This window comes from Pleurodeles waltl, chromosome 6 (genome assembly GCF_031143425.1).
Source record: "Pleurodeles waltl isolate 20211129_DDA chromosome 6, aPleWal1.hap1.20221129, whole genome shotgun sequence".
Taxonomy (NCBI): domain Eukaryota; kingdom Metazoa; phylum Chordata; class Amphibia; order Caudata; family Salamandridae; genus Pleurodeles; species Pleurodeles waltl.
Genome location: NC_090445.1, coordinates 419,293,004 through 419,313,735, shown reverse-complemented (window position 1 = coordinate 419,313,735; position 20,732 = coordinate 419,293,004). Strand labels below are relative to the sequence as shown.

Sequence of the window (20,732 nt, the reverse complement as noted above, 5' to 3'; positions counted from 1 at the left end):
ACTCATATACTGAATCCACACCTATTTCACCCATCCTCTAGAAATCCATCCCTCTAATAACAGATCCACCTTGTATTCTCTCCATCCACTCACCTCTTGATGCACATCCCTCTTTACTAAGTTAGATGAATTGAAATAGGGACTCGGTATACCTGGATTAAAATGACAGTTATGTGACCGTTCGAAAATTACTTTACCAAGTTAAACTTATTTAACACTGACTACACACATTTTTAAAGAAAGCAATGGTCGATCCTCTCCTTCATCAACTGATGAGATAGACACCTTTATCCATACTTTCCTCCCGCACTTCCTTCTTCCCTCTCTTTTCCTAGCTCACCATCTCTATAGTCCTCCATGTAACTATCGTGTGGCACCTTTGTCACATCTTAGTTACTCACTGAAGAACGTGTTGTTCTGAGGAGTTCTAACAGGATGTGGCAAAGGGTCTGAGCTTGCTAGCGATGGTGCTCCTCACTTCACACCTGCACCTCATTCATATGGCACATAAGGATAGCATAATCATCCCTGAGGCTATTTGTGTATGGGTCAGTGCAACCACTGGATACCATGCAGTAAGCACAGAGAAGGACTCTGAATCAAAAATAGCCGTGGCAAAAAAAGTCTTAACTATCCCCACACTGCAGCTGGTGAGAAGCGTTATGGGTTTGACTAGTTTTACTACGAAGACAATTTTGGGGGAAAAAATAAAAAGCCAATCTTTGCATTTAACAGCACAATTTGTCATGTATTAGCTAAAAAGCCAAACCACTGGACGACCACTTTGGCGCTTCTCAAACCATTCCAAGCCACAACTCATTTAAAAGACAGTAGCACATTAAACATGATTTAGACAGCTCAAAGCAGTCACATTGCACAGACATGTTCGGTGACAGACTCCAATTTAAAGGATGGTACTTTAGAGTAACCTTTCATTGCTGGTACAAACAATAAGATTTGGCGACAAACTAGCGATGCTGGTCACTCATTATAAGTTCAGATTACTAAACCGTTTTAAGAATCATGCAGGTTTTCTGGATTGTGTCACAGTGTGTGGGGCAGCCACTGCCCTCCTATTAGAAGAGTGGAAATGGCCTAAAAGAAACCAGCAGAATACTGAATGGTTTAGGACCTCGGAAAACAGTACAGTAGGGCTGGTACAGAATGAGTCACACATCAGATGCTTCCAAACCTTACTGGCTTTTGTCTTGCAATGCTGGTCTTCCAGAGGCCCTGGCCTGTCGTGATACCTCTGAATGTACGTAAAGGCCTGGAGGCCATGTCTAAGTATTATAGAGGGCTGCTGTAGTCCTGATCTGGAATGTCACCCACCCACCAGTCAGAGGGGCTGCTAGCCTGTTCTGAACTTGCTGCACCATGTCACCCACCCAGTCATTTTTGGAGGTCTTCTCTTCTGGTACTCCTGCTCGTCCACGGTCCACACAGCACCCTTCACGTTTTCTACCCGCACAAAGCACTTGTGCAGGCTCAGGTTGTGGCGCACAGCATTCTGCAACAAAGGAGGCAGAGCAGGGTCAATACATATCAGGGTTTACAGTGCCATGATAGCTCAGTGGTTTAATAACCTGCTGCAGACTTGTCTGGTAACTGGATAACCATAGATTTGAACCCATGCAGAGCTAACTCAGCCCTGTATTCTAGCAAACTCATAAAAATGATTACTATTGTGTTGTGTGATACCTTTTTGTGCATGGACCAAGAGATGACTATGTAACGCATTAAAAAAATGACCAGGCTTTGGTCCCATGCCACTGAAACCGGGGCAATGTTCTTGTCACAACACAAAGCACCAACGAAAGGATGCTCACATCACCCCAGTCTTGTCCAGTCTGGCTTCCATTGTAAGACTGATTACTTTACAGGGAAGGGTAGACGAGAACCCTCCTCCTGCACTGACGAGATCTCCACCACCAACTGCAAAACCTGATGTCAAGCCTTAGCCAGAAAGGACATCAAGACTTGTAGAAGAGTGGAGGAGATAGGCATCTTTGTCATCAGTGCTGCAAGTGACTACAGGTAGCAGACGTTCCCCATTTCTCCTGCCATTGTAGAAATATTTTCACCTTTTCAAGGTTTATCTGACCCAGCACAGTAACAGATATGTGTAACCACCCTATAATAAACAAGGCTCGGACACTGAAGACTGATGCCTTGTCCTGGAAGACCACTGCTCTTTAGTCCACACATTCTCTTGAGCACACTGTGTGGATTACAGCCTGCATTCTGTCATTGACACTTGTCCTGTGCATTCTGAATCTAAATTTCTGCTATGTAAATACTTCACATATAACATATTTGGCTGTTATGGCACAGAAATCCGTAGTTTTTTAAAGCATATACTGCTTAGGTGATTTCATACATGTGAATTAGTTTCCATAATTTGCAAAAAACAGAACCTCCCCATGAATTATGTATTTCAATGAATGACAGGCCTAAAACATTAGTTTCTCAGTCTGGTTTCCTCTCATGTTAACTAATCTAAGAACATAACACATTTAGAGAATAAAAACATGAAAAACACACTGTCCTTCTTTATAATATCTGTTTACTCAACTAGCATTATCTCTGTGACAGCAAAACATAACCTGAAAATCTTTATTGCAGTAAACTATCCATTGTTAGCTGAAAACTTCAGCTAGCACTTACAAAGCTGTCTACTTCTACAGGCAAAAAGTGTTTCTTCCTCAACAATCATCATCTCTAGAAAACGAATATTCTAACATTAAATTATTGTTATTTTTTGACAATTAATTAAATTGATCATTTATGGCGATTGGCATGCCCACCACTCGAGTTTAGTTATCTTAACATTATAGAAAAAAATGCAGCTACTGAAGTTTATTGCCAAATGTTTTTTCAAAGATGGTTTATGGACAGAAAAAGGAGAACGACTTTTGTTGTTGGTAAATTTGATGGTTCTTTTGGCATGTTTGCAAGTGGAGCAAATGTGGACATTTTCACGCATCTCCTCCTGTAAAAACTTCGAAAAGGTGTACTGCAAGAAACAAATTATTTTAGAGGTCGTTTGGAGGCCAGATGGCTCATACTGCTACAATGTTTTCTAGCAAAGATTCCCTCACAGAGCAAACAAGTGGCTAGCACTCTTCTGTTCTGGAGCTGAAACAATGCTGAGAGCCTCAGGAGGCAAACACAAAAGGGCTCGGCAGGCCAACTGCATGTCTGTTTTCTGTTTGTTAAAGAAGACCGAAATTAAAGGGAGCTGCGATTCAGAGGCGCCCCGTGCGTGCAGTAGCCTTTTACATCACTAGTCAGCTGTAACAATGATTACTAGTATCCTTATCTTATTATTATAGCTGAATTTTGATATCAGATGTTTACTGGGAGATTACACTCTGACGAGCATTACATCAATATTACAAATACCCCACTGCTGAGAAACCATCTGAAGCTCCACTGCAGATCCTGGTTTAATTACGAACACGTCTGCATGGTCCAGGACCTCGGACTGCCGCCCATCTGCCTCTGCCAAAGTAATACATTTGGGAGCGATTATGAACCCTAACTTCTTCCTCCTCGTCTTGACCGCAGGGAAACAGAGTGTGACCTAAGACACCTATTTCAGGAGAACACTACTGCATATATTTCCTTGCTTGGGTTTTCTCTCAAAGGATACAGGCAACTCTGCAGGCTTCAATGAATCCAAAATGCTGCCGCCAGGCAACTACATTTGCTGGCACAACACTTGTGCTGACATCACCATATCACCCCTGTTCCAAGCTGCATTAGCAGACAGTTGCTAGACTCTTCTCCTTGGAGGCCCTTTATTTTGCTCACTGGGCGATCTTGAACCAACCTTCCCTCAGTCTAAACCGAGGGGCTACTGTGAGGAAGGGAAGCACCGTTCCACAATGCCCCTCAATGTCTCTTACTAATCATTTGCTTTTTTTCTGCAGATACTCGCCCTTTCTCTGTAGGGGCATCACACGTCCCTGGCTGCACAAATGAGGATAACCAGGCTGCAATAAAGACCTTCTTCTCCCCCATCCCATGATCCTTCTGACACAACTTATAAAGTGAATGGTTACCTGCATGCAACCAGCAACCACATGTCCCACTTTTTTTATCAATAATTTCAGACATACGTGCTGCTTCAAAACTAGCTGTGGCACGAGCAGGGCACTGCTGTGAGACTCACGGGAAATTCACAACATTCTGTGCACAGGCGACAGTGCAGAACTTGCATACTGACACCCAGAATGGCCACTACTCGATCACCCGTAGAGCGGTTTGGGGACTCAGAAGGTGAATGAATCACTATGCAAATAATACAGTACATAATTTGTGTTTCGTATTGTATCAACAAACAGATGGTGACTTCAACCCCATGGCCAGCCAGGTTAGGAGCGAGAGGTCTGTCCTGATAGTTAATGTTTTTTTTTGGCTATGATGTAGGCACACACTTTACTCAACCCACCATGCTTACAAGCAGTCACACTGACAGTCAGTGCTGCAATGAAAGCCACACAATGATAGGTTCACAAAGAGGCATGGTAAGCGTGAGCCAGGCAGACCAACCAGTAAGTGAAGCAGAGCAGGTGCACAGACGTCTTCAAAGAGCGACACATATATGGCCACATGTACGAACATCTGGAATTGTGATTTCCTAATTGCAACTTGCATGGAATCGCAATTAGGAAAATCACAATTCCAAATGTGCGAATCTTCACTGAGTTTCTTTTGCGATTCCCAGTGGGTCACAAATAGAGCTACTTCATTAAAATGAGTGAGGTAGGTCGCAATTGCGACCCACTGGGAATTACAAACATCACAGGGATGGTGGTCTGCTGGAACCTGTGATTGCTTTTCAATAAAGGAATCTTAACGTAGCCCGTTTTCCTTAAGGAAAAAAAAGGGCTACATTTAAAAAGCAAAACATGAAACATTTCAGTTTCCTTTTTAAAGAGCAGGCAGTGTTCCGCAGCAACACTGCCGCCTCTTAAAAAATATTTTTGCTACCATTCACAAAGGGGAATGGGCCCTTTGGGGACCCCTTCCCGTTTGCGAATAGATTAACACCAATTTGAAATTGTGTTAACTGCTATTGTTTTGCGACAGCATTCACGGTCATAAAACAATCATACATACCACTGCAACTTACAATTAGGAAGGGACCCCTTGGGACACCCCTTCCTAATTGCGGCTCGCAAACCTATTTTGCAATTCGGTAAATAGATTACCAAATCACAAAATAGCATTTCGATATACCAAAATGTTTTTTTCTGTGCGCAAACAGCCCGATTCCGTGATTCAAGCGGTTTGAGCAGAGAAAAAAGCTTTGTACATCTGGCCCATAGTGAGGCAGCGACTGACTCAGTGAGAGTTTTCCTAACTAAGGACCATTAAACGAGAGCCACAGTTTGTACAACAGCACAGCATTCTAAAAGGAATACGCCTTGTCCTTTGGCACCACCCAGCGGCCATCGTGGGCATTACTGGGATGTTTCAGCCACGGCTATGGAAAATGATAGCAAGCAAACGAGGCAATGTTTCTTTTGATCAGGATTTTACCATTGAACTGGTAACAGCGGCAGCCATCGGGAACGTTTTCCACCACATAACCACACCAGTGTCGGTGGGCTTAGATGGCAAACCTAAATGATTAACGCACAAGATCAAGTTGAGCGACCAACTGCACATCACTCAGAGTGGTGGAGATGTCCTGGGCCGGCTTTGGGGGCAGGGTGACCGATGCAGCCGCATCTAGCGCTGACCTTGGTGGGGAATGTGGGGGGTGGGCGCCGGGGCACTGTGTTTAAAAAATACTACTGGTTTCAGAGCAAGTGAACTCCCTTGTGTCCCCTGCAGTTTTAAGTCAACGATAAAACTTGTCGAGATAACTGGTGATTAATGTTCCTACTGATGAGGGACCTTAATTTTGTATAGTGGCAGTTTTGACTCATCATTATGTAGAGTGGAGGGTTAATGTGCCTGCTGAAAGAACGAGTACCATGCACATCACTGGACTGAGTGAGTGAACTATGAGTAATGCTTTAAAAAAGGAAATGTATGTCAGAGGGAAGTAATGGAGAGATGAGGTGCACTGCGGGAAAGTGGCAGTGAGGGAATTCATGGAGAAGGAGGTAATGGGGGGGGGGGGGGGGGCAAAAAAGGCTGTCGTACTAGGTGCCACCAGCGCTAAAGCTGGCCCTGGAGAGGACAGGAAGATGGCAACTAAGAAACAGAGTAGCACATTGGAGTGGGGGTGAGGAAGAGTGCAGGCATGGGCGAGTGCCACTAGGCACCACTGCCCTGCTAAGAACTGGAAAGATGGACAGATGAAGCAGTGCCCTTAGTCACACAAGGAAGGGAGAAGAGAGATAGCTGTGCTTGAGCACAGGAACGAGGGCCGGCTTTAGCACCCCCACCCCAAATGGCCTTCTCCTCCTCAGATGCCCTCACTACCACATGCAAAAGTGCTCCTCATCTCGCCACAGCTAATCTCTCACATACATTTCATTTTATGTGAAAGATCTGGTAAAAGCTGGCTTTACTATTTCCCTCAGCTATACATATAAAATACAGATGTGTCCTTTGCAGCTGGCATTCTAACCCTCTGTGCTGTTTTATAGTGAGTCAAAACTACCACTAGACAAAACTCTATAATCTCTCTCTTTCTAGTAGGAATATCAATCACAACAGTTATCTTCTCATTCCATTGCTGCCTGAAACCTGGAGGTATAAGGAACTATGCAGCATGTGCTCGATAAACACAGCGCTGTTCTCTGAGGTGCCCCCCAGTCCAGGTCAGTGGGGCCGTACCGGTCACTCAGTCCTGAAGCTAGCCCCAGCAGAGCAGTGGAGGACAGGGAACAGATGTCCCCAATCAGAGTTTCAAGTGGGAGGGGGGGGTGCAGGGGACAACATTCTTCCTAGATTTGGAAGTGATGAATTTACAGTTGGAGAGTTTTTATGTGCTAAAAAAGATTAATTTAGGCATGATTCAGTTAGCATAACTAGGCAACAGCCGGCACATTAACATTCATGTAATGCTGCAAAAACTGCATGTTTCTTTTAAGTGTACAAGCGTTCCACATGTATGTGTCTTCTCTTTTACAGAAATCAACGAAAATATAGCCCCTGCCAAGGTCTGCCTTAATACAAATGTGTAATAATGTGTTCTTCTCTTTGGAAGGAAGGGTGCATGTATTTCTTAAACAGGTTCAAGGCTACTTAGCTGAGTTCCGCCTAAGATGAACAAGCTATTGTATTCCTGTTTCATAATGTGTTATTACATATCCTTAATTAAATGTGTACTGCTTTAACCAATAGGATGTTTTATGTGTTACTAGGGGTGCTGTACCAACTAATAGATTGATTGCATTTGTATAGAGCTTACTACCCCTGATGAGGCTTTGAAGCACTTTTTGAGTAGCACACTACTGGGGAACCAAAGTTACTGGTCATTCCATTGGTTGTTTGAATTAATATTGTGCTCAGAAAAAAACGATTTCATGTATTTACTCCAGCTTCTTTGTTGTACATTAATGACTGAGGTAATTAACAGAAATGATCATTAGAGGGGATTATGTGAGAAAGTTGATGGAATGAATAGATAGTGTTAGGTTGCAGGGGTATGGTTTCAAAGAAAGATTAAGGGCCAGATGTAGACATTTTGCATGGTGCAAACTGCGAAAATCACAGTTTGCACCATGCAAAATGCCGTTTGCGATGCACATTCACAATTTTCGAGTCGGTGTGAATGCGACTCGCAAATAGGAAGGGGTGTTCCCTTCCTATTTGCGACTTGCATCGCTATGCTAAATTGCTTTGTGACCGCGAATGCGGTCGCAAAGCAATTAGCAGTTACCACCAGTGTCACACTGGTCGTAACCCATTCGCAAAAGAGAAGGGGTCCCCAGGGGACCCCTTCCCCTTTGTGAATGTTGCCAATAAGGGTTTTTCAGAGCAGGCAGTGGTCCAACGGACCACTGCCTACTCTGAAAAACCTAAACCAAAAGGTTTCGTAATTTTTATTTTGCAACTCGTTTTCCTGTAAGGAAAACGGGCTGCAAAATAATTTAAAAAACTGCTTTATTGAAAAAGCAGTCAGAGACATGGAGGTCTGCTGACTTCAGCAGGCCACCATCCCTGTGAGTGCAGGGACTAGCCACGGGGTCGCAAAATGCGACCCACCTCATTAATATTAATGAGGTGGGTCTTTGCGACCCCATAGCGACTCGCAGTCGGTGTCTGAGACACCGTACTGCATCCGATTTTGCGAATCGGAAATTGCGAGTCACACCGACTCGCAATTTCCGATTCGCAAAATCGGAAATTGCTACATCTGGCCCTAAGATCGGAAAGCCATTTAAAGTAGTCTATATATACAGGAGGTATGCAGACGGTAGAAGGGAAGGAGAGAGGCATTTAAAATCAATATGGGAGGAAAAAATTGAAAGTGCAAGTCAAGGTCATTTTTTTATGCAGGGTTTTAGGAAGATGGCAGGGAGACTTCTGCACAGCATGCCATCTGTGGATATTAACCTATAGAAAGAAACATTTTAAATTGTACTGTAAAGGAATGTGGTTTTTAGCAGTCCTTCTACAGGCACTTTAACTTTCAAAAGGCATCAAATACTTCCCTCACCGCAAAAAGCAACCCAAGTGCTTGTTGACACCCCTGAATAAGCGACTGTCAAGCAGTGACATTTAAGCATACCCCAGTACCCATAATTACCATCTGACTTTGACAGCACCATTGAAAAAGCTCTTGTGCACAATACCCTAATGTAGGTGCAATAAAAATACTTGCAAACCCAGGAAAGACTCCTGTGTGAACTTACTTCAGCAGTACATTAAATACTTGTAGGAAGCAGGCCTGGTGTGTGGTGGGTATCTAAGGTACGTACACCTTATACTAGGTCTAGGTACTCCCTCTTAGTGAAGTGTAGGCTGTGTCTAGAATCCAGGCTCTCTAGAGGTAGCTGTGGATGAACAGCCAAGGCTTATCTAGGAGACATGCAAAGCTCATGCAATACCACTGTAGTCACACAGCACTTACACACATGAAATAGGCATAGAAAAGGTTAGAAAACAGTGCAAATACCAATAAGCAATAGTGACCCTAAGGGGAGCCTAAACCATATACAAAAAAAATGGAATGCGAACACAGGACCCCCACCTAGGTAAGTGGAATGTGTAGAGGGGAGCTGGGAGTACTAGAAAACCACAGAGGTAAGTAACACAGTATCCCCCAGCGATCCGGAAAGCAGGAGTATTCATTTGACTTTCCCCAAACCACCAAAAAGGAGGAAAAGAAGATACCCAGACAAGATTGCAAGAAACCAGCAGTGGATTCCTGGAGAGGAAGACCTGTGGAGAAAGGACCAAGTCCAAAAGTCACAGTGGGGTCCAGGAGGAGTAGGAGCTACCACCCACCCAACTGTGCTTGCAGGAGTTGGTCGATGGTGATGAAGATCAGGTCAGCACTGCAGCTCTAGAGCCAGAGAAGAGTTCCTAAAGGATGCAGAAAATGTCCCACGCTGGAGTGGAGATTGCAGACGAGTGTCGGTGCAGTAATTTGACCCACAAGCCTTGGCAAAGGCAAACTTGCGGTTAGTGGAAAAGTGGTGCTGCCAGGGACCAGCAAGGCCCAGGAGGGCGAGCCAGAGGGGACCCTCAGCGACACAGAGCCCACATGAGCGGAGGCAGCACCCACAGGAGCCCCGCAGGACGGGGACAGAGAAGTTGCAGAAGGAGCCCACACAGCACTACAGAAAGGGATCCCACGTCGCAGGAGAACCACGCAGAGGGCTGTGCGTCGCAGGAAGGAGTGCTGGGGACTGGAGCTACACGTCGCCTGAAGATCCCATGGGGGAGATGCAAACAAGCCTTGGTAGCTGCAAGAGACGCAGTGCACGGGGGTACTGTCCTGTGTGGGTAAGTAAAGGCTTACCTCCACCAAAGTTGGACAGCTGGCAGAGAGGACCAAGAGGACTACTCCAGACCACCACCAGTGATGCAGGATCCACGCAGCTCAGGATGAGAGGAGATCCACGTAGCCGGTCATCGTTGCAGCAGGTGCCTGCGGATGCAGGGGAGTGACTCCTTCACTCCATGGGAGATTCCTTCTTTCTTCTAGTGCCGCCCTCAGTGGATGCACAGCGAGTGGAAATGTTGCAATTGCTGGCAGGAGCCTTGGAAAGAATGTTGCAGAATAGTTCTTCTTGGAGGCAGCTTGTTGGGTCCTGGAGGTTCCAGTCACAGTTCTGGATGACAGAAGTCGAAGTAGAAGTTGCAGAGGAGTCTTGCTGGAATCTTGAAAGCCGAATCTGAGGACCCACCCAAGAGAGAGAACCTAAATAGCCCTGAAAGGGTAATTGGTCACCTAGACAGGTAAGCGCCTATCAGTAGGGGGCTCTGACGTCACCTGCCTGGCCACTCAGATGCTCCTAGAGTTCCCTGCCAAACTTGGAAACAAGACGGCAGAAACCAAGGACCCACTGGAGGAGCTCTGAGCACCACCCCTGGGGTGGTGATGGACAGAGGAGTAGTCCCTCTCCTTTCCATTGTCCCGTTTCATGCCAGAGCAGAGACTGGGGGGTCCCTGAACCGGTGTGGACTGACTTATGCACAGAGGTCACCAAATGGGCCCTTCAAAGCACACCAGTGGCCTGAGGAGGCTACCCCTCCCAAGGCAGTCACACCTATTTCCAAAGGGAGAGGGTGTTATCTCCCTCTCCTAAAGGAAACCCTTTGCTCTGCCTTCCTGGGCTTGATTAAATCAAGCAGCAGGAGGGGCAGAAACCTGTCTGAGGGGTGGCAGCAGCTAGCGCTGCCTGGAAAACCCTGCAAGACTGGTGGTAGCAATGCTGGGGGTCCTCTAAGGAGCCCCCAGAGTGCATGGAATCATACTTCCAATAAAACAGTATTGGGGTATGCTTCTGACATGCTTGATACTAAACATGCCCAGGTTTGGAGTTACCATTATGTAGCTGGACATAGGTAATGACCTATGCCCACTCTTAAAATGGTGTCCCAGCACTCACGAAGTCCATGAAAATGGAGCTGGAGTTCATGGGGGCACCTCTGCTCATGCATGGGTGCCCACACACACAGTTACTTGCACCCTGTCCTCTGGGCTGGGAGGGCGTACGGCAGGGGTGACTTGAGGTGACCTGGTGCAGTGACCTGTAGTGAAAACGGGTGCATGCACCCGTTTCACGCAGACTGCAATGGCAGGCCTGCAGAAACCTTTGCATGGACTCCCCATGGGTGGCAGAATAAATGCTGCAGGCCATAGGGGCCCCCTGGTACCCTATTGCCCTAGGTACCTGGGTACTATATACTAGGGACATACATGCGGGGACCAGTATGCCGATTGTTGGAAGAAAAAGGCACAGTTACCAACATTTAAAGGACAGAGCATACATAACCATTGGGGTCCTGGTTAGCAGGATCTCAGTGAACACAGTGAAAAAACTGACAACAGGCAGAAAATGGGGGTAACCATACCAAGAAAGAGGGCACTTTCCTACATTACCCCTCCCCCCAAACGAAGGACAGGAAGGCTAACCTCGCCCAGGGTGAGTCTTCATGGTTTAAGTGGAAATATCTGGAGAGTCCATCTGCAATGGATTTGTTTTTGTCCCCACACTTGTCTGGCGACTTACCTGCTTCCTTTTTCTTGTCTTTGTCACCCCCTGAGTGAGCTTTTCTGCTCACCCTTGTTCTGACCCATCTGTCTGCCTTCTTTCCCAATTCCTGGGGAGAGGTCAGATCAAAGTCTACCAAGTTCTGGTGCATCAAATCAGACACTCAATTGTTAAGTATATGCTCTCTCAGAATAAGATTGTATAAGCCCTCATAATCAGTGACTTTGCTACCATGTAACCAGCCTTCCAAAGCCTTCGCGGAGCAATCAACAAAATCAATCCAATCCTGGGAGGACTCTTTTCTGGTCTCCCTAAACTTTATCCTGTATTGTTCAGTGGTAAGACCAAACCCATCCAAAAGAGCAGACTTCAAGACAGTGTAATTGTCAGCATCTTCCTCTCTGAGTCAATCCCTTCCCTTGCCAGAGAAGGAGAGCCAAAGGATAGCATCCCACTGTCTCTGGGGGACCCTCTGTACTTTACAGGCCCTCTCCAGAGCAGAGAATCACTTATGGATGTCAGAAACGTTACTGAGGTTTCTGGAATCAAGAGTCCTCCCTGACCCTAGGTTTCCTGAAACCAGCGTTGCTGCTGCCACCAATCCCCGCCTCTCTCTCTCCACTGCCAAGGCCTCCCTGTCTAAGGCTATCTGTTGCTGCTGCAGCCTCAGCTTGGCCTCCTCCCGTCTCACTTTCCTGGGTTCCCTGTCTAGAGAATCTTCCCCTGGAGTTGTGCAGTGTGTCCCTTCAGATACTGGGGTGACATGAATGGGCAGAGGAGTGTCTGCCCCTGTTCTTAGTAACCCTTTCCACTAACCCTCTAGGCATAAAGGGGGCCCTACTATTATAAAGTATTATTACTTTTTATGAGTACCAATCATGTTACACTACAAAAACTACACATATAAACGTATGTTATTTTGTGTAAATGCTTGCCAACCTAATACATAATATGTTGTTGCAATCATTAGTAAAATTAGTGCATAATTTATATGACCCATTCATTACCTGGTTCAGAAGGGCTGACCACACCCTGAAGAGCACTGTGCACCACAGATCTGACCCAATGGTCCTCAGAATGACTGAGTCTTGTGGTCACACCATGACTCTTCATCATTCACGAGCATCCTCCTTGCTGGTAGTGAAGGATACCTGGCCTTGAACAGGCTGGGGCCAGGTTGTTCAGGGCCCAGTGTATATATCACCTGACCATAGGTGCGATATTGGGTGTCATGAAGGAATCAAACCAGCCCATCTATGTAATGTCATGCTATGAAAATGTGTGTGCCTTCTGGCCCTAAAACATTATAAAAGGTGTTCTATTGTGGAGGACAGCCAATTGTTGTTGGTGATCTTTTGAGCTTTCTTTGGAGACAGATTCTATGTCAGTCTATTTTGCAGATTTTCTTTTAGATACTTACAATTATATTAATTCATTTGATTTATGAATAATATTTTGCTTTCTGTAATTAAACTATTTTTGAAAAAATACACAAGGTTAAGAACTTTAGAATCTTGTTATGTGCAGGTTTTATTAACAGCCTTGGGCTAAGTCTATGAGGGACTCAGATGGTCCTATTCACGCCTAATGCCCCTTTAATTTCTTAATTCAAGTTTCAATACAGTGGCAGACAAAACATTTATTTTGCTAAAGCAATGCAGCATATCGTCCAAGTCTCCTTGAAGCATTGGAGACACAAACACTGTGGGGGCTTAGAGACTTTTTTTGTTAATTATTTATTTGTGGTCACTAAGGTGTTGAATCTCCACTAAAATCAGCCTGTTTGTTAAGCCAGGTGAGCCTGCAGAGGGAAGGCCCCCTAGGGGATGCTATTTTATATTAATATTTCTGATGGCTCGCCTGGCTTGAGAAAAAGAATGATTTTAGGAGAGATGATTGATGACCGCAATTAAATTATTAGAAAAAGGAAGGGCGTCTCAAAACCCCTATAGAGGATGTGCTTTGGGTTACATCACTTCAAGGAGATGCCTATGAAATGCAGCATGGTTTCAGATGGGCATGTTCTGTCACTATGTTTGATCTTCATGGTCTGTGGAAACATTCAAAACAGATAATCACACCTTTAAATCTTAGGACTATGTTTAGTTTCAGTTTGATTGAAGGTGTGACATGTATTTATTCAACTCCATATACTAACACTAATTGAATAGCTGAACAGAAAGCACTGAAGTTTGGTGTTTACAGAAGAGAGAAAGAAAGAAGAGAGAATGTGCACAATATGCCATCTTAGATTTAAAAAATGGGCTTCCTACTTGAACATATTGTGTGATCCACAACCCATTGCTTTACTTCATTATGTATCATTTTCCTTAACCATCCAGTCTGAGAGCACACTGAAGAAATCCAGTACAGGATATGTGTTCTACAGAATTATTTTATGTATGGTTCATATAAAATAATCTTGCTTTACATTTAATAACAATATAGGCTGTATAAAGAGAGAACATAAAGTTACATTTTGGGTAATTTGTGGCAACGTCGGTAGGGCATGGGGAATTCTGGAATGTTTTGTGTTTAAAAAATATAACTTTCAGTACGTCACTCAATTCAGTGACAGATTCATATGTACTTTATTGAGACACAGAGAAATGTTGACAATGCTTTTCAAATCTGAAAGTTATTAGCACTTTCAAGCTGCTTTGTATCACCCACAAAGCTATACACGGACCAGGACCGCTTTTTATCAGAAACAAAATAACCAAATATATCCAACAAAGAAACCTCCGCTCAAGATTGGCACTCCGCCTTAGAACACCACCATACAAGAAAAAGATTATAGGTGGTACATCCTTCTCCGTTCAAGCAGCCAAACTATGGAATTCATTACCCCCAACTATAAGAGCCACAGATAACTTTTTTGTCTTCAGAAAACTACTCAAGAGTTGGCTCTTTCCTTCATAACCACCATATTCAAACAACTATGGACTGCATATGCCCATGTTGAAAAATATGTTTTCTGATTACGTGTATATTTCTAGTTATGTATAGTTCTTTAGAAAATATGTAATGCTACTATGCCGTAACAATAAAATACACACACACTCTTTAAACCTGTTTGACTAAGTATATTTACCTATGGTTCTAATTATGTATTGTATGTACATATATGTGTGTATTCATGTGTGTATTTATGTGTGTGTGTGTGTGTATATATATATATGTATATATATATATATATATATTTGTATGTATGTATGTGTGTATGTTCTGTGCTTGGCATGTTCGTGGGTCATTGCATGGCTCCTGGGTGGGTTGTTATACTAGATATCTAGGAATCCCTGCTCTCATCTTATCACACTTATCTACCCATCATCATATGTCATGTCTCTATCAATCTATCCTCATTTCCTACTCTGACTCATCACAAATCCATTCTACTACTTTCAGCTCCCAAATAACTCTGCCTTAACTCTTCCCAACGCTCCCACATCTAACTCATCAAACCTCACTCTACTAACATGACCTCCCCAACAACCCTACTAAATTCACCCTCATTTATTTCACCCTGCTACTATGATCTCCCTAACCCTTCCACAGACTCTTCCCTCCTCCATCCCCCTTTACTCATCCAAAGTCTTGGGATGAGTAAATGAGGGATATACTCCCAATCCACACTTCTGGATTTCTTTCCTCCTCCACCCTTTCATTACTCCAGTCAATCTAACTAACAAAATCTCATATCCACGGCTCAAATTAACTCATAATACTACTAAAACTGTACTCATATTTCTCGATACTAATCCATCACTAATTCTTGTTGGGTTCCAGAGTAGCATGCTACTTGCTGAAAAACGCTTCGACGACTCATCAGGGGTAGTAAGCGCTATATAAATACTATTACAATTATATTTGTTCATGGCATATGTTGCCTGATTTACGTGTTTTGATGGCTTGGCACGTGCTTATGATCTTCGAGACAAGCCAGACCACTAGCTCACCTCACCTTAATGCCGGCCACACCCCCTAGAAATTGTGTTCCCCTCTGCCTTGAGGCAGCCCTGGGAGACACAGGAGAGTGAGGAAAGCAGACCCCCAAGGAGTGCCCTAGAAGACAGAGAAAAGTCGGACAGGTAGCAGTGACATAGAAGGCAGTGGACAGTTGTACAGACAGACACCAAAGGGATGGTTAGACATCCGGGCCTTGGTACACACAGAACAGATGGACAAGCAGTGATGTGGAAGGCAGTAGAGAGAGGGTTGAAAATTGTCTGTACCCTGACAGCTACAGCAGCGACAGTCACACAGCAGTGCCCTAGAAGACATCAGAGAAATAGAAAGGCACCAAGACCAAGGATATAGTCAAGAGCAGCGCCTTCAAACACCGTATAAATAAATAAGTATTGCCAATGCTGGCAAGATACAGAAAACATGGTCAAACAATAGTCCCTAGGGATGTAGCAATGGGAGGTAGAAAGAGGCATCACTTTCTGAAAGACCTCTGATAGATGGCATATTTAGTAACCCGAGGGGTAGGCAACAAATGGACAGATACGAAGGTGCCCGAGGCAGTGGAGAGACGGACAGACAAGTGTCCAGAGGCAGCACTGCTACACGCGCTGTTTGGGACACAGACTCGCGTGCTTTAGGAGACACTGGAAAGAAGGAGATCGGCATCACTGCCCTGGGAAGCACCAGAGAGAAGGACGAGAGCCGAGCTCTGATAGACACTGCAGAAATGGACAGACAGTTGTGCAAGAGAGACCCTCGGTAGGAGGACAGCAGTAGTAGTGCCTTATGAGTCACTGGAAATGAGAACAGTTCTGTTAAGTCAAACACCGGAGGGAGGGTCGGACAGACCGCCGTGCCCTAGGAATCATGGGAGAAAAGGGAAGACAGGCAGCGGTGCCCTGGGCCACACTGGAGAAAAGGACAGACAGGCAGCTGTGCCCGAGGGTGCCACAATTCTTCCTCCTTTTCACACCGCGGTTTGATGCTGCCCCGATTTCATTACCAATTTTAATTTGCCTCTAATTAAACGCTGTGTATTTTTCCGACTGGCTCGCTAATCCAGGAGGGAGGCCGGGGGGATGGCGAGGAATCTCTCTGAGCTATAATTACAAAGAGCGTAATCACACCGGCCGCCGCCTTTGAATACATTTCCCTGCATTATGGCGTGCGGGCTCCTGCTATGCAAATGAGAATGACCCCAATTTCAGAGAGATGGCCTCTGGGGGCTCTTTCCATTCCGAGCCTGGCTCCGTGATGAGAGACTAATTCGTTACGCTAAAACATTAACAGCAATTTATAAGGTCAAATGAGGGCCACAAAAAAACAAAACAAAAAAAACCTTAGCAGTCAACAAAGGGGTGTTGACAGAGCCTCTAGCATACCCGACCACCTACACCCCCATTCTGTCAGGCACCCCATAATATGGGACACTCACACTCAATGATGCAATTTAGGGTGTGTGTGAAGGGGAGATAGGCACAAGGGCAGAGTGACCTGACCTAGCCTGGAGAAAAGATGGAGCTACAGCAGCAGCAAAAGAATGGGGTGGGGAAGGGGAGGCATAGGGGGATAACGTCAAGGTCGGACTGCCCTATAGGGCAATCTGGCAGTGCCAGATGACCTGGTCTAACAGATCTAAGTAGGGGCCGGTTTCGTAGTAGTTTGTGGGCCTGTTCTATGGGTAAGTGAGACAGTTATTACCGATTTCCCCGAGATCACCACAAACATTGGGTTCAGCAAACACAAAAGTAATACAGTCTGCCATACCTCGCAAGATACCCATACAGCTTGTCTTTGCAAGTTCAAAACTGGCCTGATTTGCAGATAGACGGGCATATTTTTTGACCCAGGATACCATTAGGTGCCCCAAAATATGCCCATCCTAATATTACGAAGGATATACAAAAAAATCCAGGTGTGGTACATAGTCCCTTATAAGGAATGCTGTTGTACTTCTTATGGCACAGTTAATCAACTACACGATATTGGTAGTTTCTACTTCACACTACAAACTAAGGAATCCTTAAAGTGGACCAGGGTTACTGGCCCCTGGCGAGGAGCCATCTAAGCCAAGGGAGGAGGGTAGAATCTTTTTCTTTCTATATGGACCAATTTTATAGCACAAACAGCTGAAAGATGGAAAGAGATATGTGAAGGCAGTGGGGCTGTTTTGAGCATTTTTGCCACATCTTCTTTTGATTCTACAGTCCAGCCACTGGACCCAAGCTATACCTGGCTGATGAGCCCTAATAACGGCAGAACCGGCCCTGGGCTGCTTGTGTTACCATTCAAGGAGAACCTGCCCTGGCAGTTTGGGCTGTACTGTTCCGACTGGAGCAGTGGCAAGACTGATCTGCATATGGCTGGGTCCAAACTGAGGTGGCGTGGCGGGTAAAAAAATGATGTGATGTGGTTTGAGAGACTGCCAGTGGCTGAGATTAATTCAAGCTTTCCATCCATCACTTTGTTTTTGATACCACAAGTGGGACTGTTTTACCCAGACATGGGTACCATAGTCACTGTGCCACTGGAACCAAGCTATACTTGGCTGCCAAGCCCTAATAAGAGCAAAATTGGTCCAGGATGCTTGTGTTACAGCTTAGGGAGGGGACAGTCTGGCAGTTTTGGCTGGACTGTTCACACCGTAGAAGGGTCAAGATTGATTTGCATATGGCTGGGTCCAAACTTAGGTGGCATGGTGGGTGACAAATAATAGATTTCATTCAATGAGGTCCGAGTGATTACCAGTGGCGGGGATTAATTCAATCATTCCATTTATCACTTTGTTTTTGATGCCCTTAGTATGACAGGTTTGCCCAGACGTGCTTCCTGTGCTTACTGTGTCACTGTAAGCAAACTATGCCTGGGTGATAAGAACTTATAAAGGCAAAACTGCTACTGGGTAGCTTGTTTTACAGTTCGGGGGGGGACCTAGTCTAACAGTCTGGGTTGGACCAGTGGTTCCCAACCTATGGTCTGAGGACCCCTGGGGGTCTGCAAAGCCTTTTCAGGGGTCCACGACTGCTTAGAAAATTTAATAATATTAACAGATTAGGTCCCCAGCTTTCTGTAATGACTGTCGGGGGGGAGGGTCCTTGGATTCCAATAGTGATTCAGTGGGGTCCCCGAGCTCCAGTAATGATAAAGTGGGGGTCCACAGAAGTCAAAAGGTTGGGAACCACTGGTTAGTTCCCATTGGAACAGGGTCAAGACTGATTGGCTGGGTCGAAACTGAGGTGGCATGGTGCACGAAAAATGACAAGGTGCGATGAGGTCCAAGCAATTGACAGTGGTCGAGATTAATTCAAGGATTCAATCCATCATGTTGTTTTTGATGCCCTCAGTGAGAACCAAATGCAGCTTTTCCCCCATTCACTTTGATGAGGGCTTGATGTCTCTGATTCCTGTTGTGCTTCTGCGGAAGAAAGAACATCCTTTCAGAGCCAAGCAGCACAGTATGGGAAGAGGCAGCGATGTTGAAGCTCCATGAAATGCTAAGGATGCCACAGTGCCCCAATATGCTGAAAAATAGCATTTAATGTAAATTGATGTTATGGACCATGGGCAGGAAGCAGGATATTACATTATTTGTGTTAAGATTTAGACAGATCCCCATTAACAATATCTTGTCAGCCTCCTCCATTAACAGAGACTGGCACTTGACTTCCCAATTGCGAGGAAATTGTGACACTCACCCATATTATTTGTCAGCTTTAGAAGAGCTCTCTGGTGAGAATCTATTCCACTATAAGAATTTTGAGAATGGGGTTTGGATGGCAGCTGTCCCTACACACAAACTTTATTTTCACTTCATCTTGGAATGGTAGCCTGGATATTCGCAGGAAGTCAGTGGTGCCTTGGCAGTATCAATGCTGCTATCACACACTCCAGCATGAGGTACTCCAAAGCCACACAACAGAGTGCTGAAAATTTCATGATAGAACTCCATTGGCTCTCCTTGCTGGCTGTCACCATCTTCGAAACTAGCTACATGGTTAACAAAGTCAACAAGACCTGCGCCTCTGCCTATCTAGAAAACAAGTTCACCAGCTCTGGTGCCTCGAAGCACACCTGCAGTGGTGTCTCTAGAATTGAATTTTAGGGAAGGCACACACTGGGCACAGATAAAACTGGCGAGACCACATACAAAGGTCACCGATAAAGAGTGCATGTGGTGATCTCTCAGTCTGTCTCTTTCTCTCTCTCTTCCTTCATGAGGTCTCACTCTTACACAAAGACGAGCAGATCTGACGACGAGCAAGAAGTGGCCCCAAGCTTGAAACTCTGCACTCAAATGAAAATAACTCTGCAAATTGTGAGTACAGTGCCACAAAAAACAGAAAACCGCTTCCAGTGCCCAAGAACGTAGGTGGAGATAAGATTATACAAGAGCCACCGCCCTCCGCAGGGTCCTATTGGCACTGACACAAACCAACAGAAGGTGTTAAGCCTCTCACCAATGTCAGCCACACCAGGTTTCTGGCACCAAAGTCCTCATTTTGGCTCCAAAACCATCATGGGCAAGCGCCGCACATTACATGCTTAGAAATCATTGGCTCTGAAGACTAACTCCAGCCACCACTCCTTTGGTGTTGAAATACCAGTCAGCTCAGAATCACCCGTCGACACGCAGCCCTAAACCATCCCCAACAGAGGAGGACACTGAGGCCCCTATCCCTGAACGGTTCCAGCAAGAACTGGGCATTGGCAACAGCACCTCTTTACTTACCCGCTCACAGAAAAGGATTCAACCAGGGATTCTCCACCATCAGACCCTATATAACACAAAAGGAACGCTGGTCTTCGAGAAACAGACTATTCCAAAGCCTTCCATACAAGAGCCTCCTATTAAAAATACATAAGGACAGTGCAACTAGCCATGTACCTCTGACACACACTCTCCCACTGCCCACTCTGCTATTGTTGCCTCTTGTCAGACTCCCACCAGGGTCACCTTATTTCATCTACCCACAGGGCAGTGTCTTTGGAACAAGTAGGAGAGGGACCTAAAGATGATCCATGGAAGGATTACAATGTCGACCCACCAGGGGATCCAGATCTAGATCACTGCCCTGTTAGCTCTTCCCCTCCAGACTATACTTCCTATGCCCATTAGGTTTCTCAGCA

General features: G+C 45.2%; 1 protein-coding gene across 3 annotated transcripts in view; it reads right to left on the bottom strand.

The window, feature by feature from the left end:
• Positions 1-20,732, bottom strand: part of FOXP4 (forkhead box P4) — a 288,966-nt gene that overhangs the window by 13,346 nt on the left and 254,888 nt on the right. For all 3 annotated transcript variants that reach the window (XM_069238402.1, XM_069238400.1, XM_069238401.1), the window contains exon 14: positions 1,389-1,510. In XM_069238402.1, the coding sequence (XP_069094503.1) occupies positions 1,389-1,510 (122 nt within the window). The remainder of the gene's footprint in view (positions 1-1,388; positions 1,511-20,732) is intronic.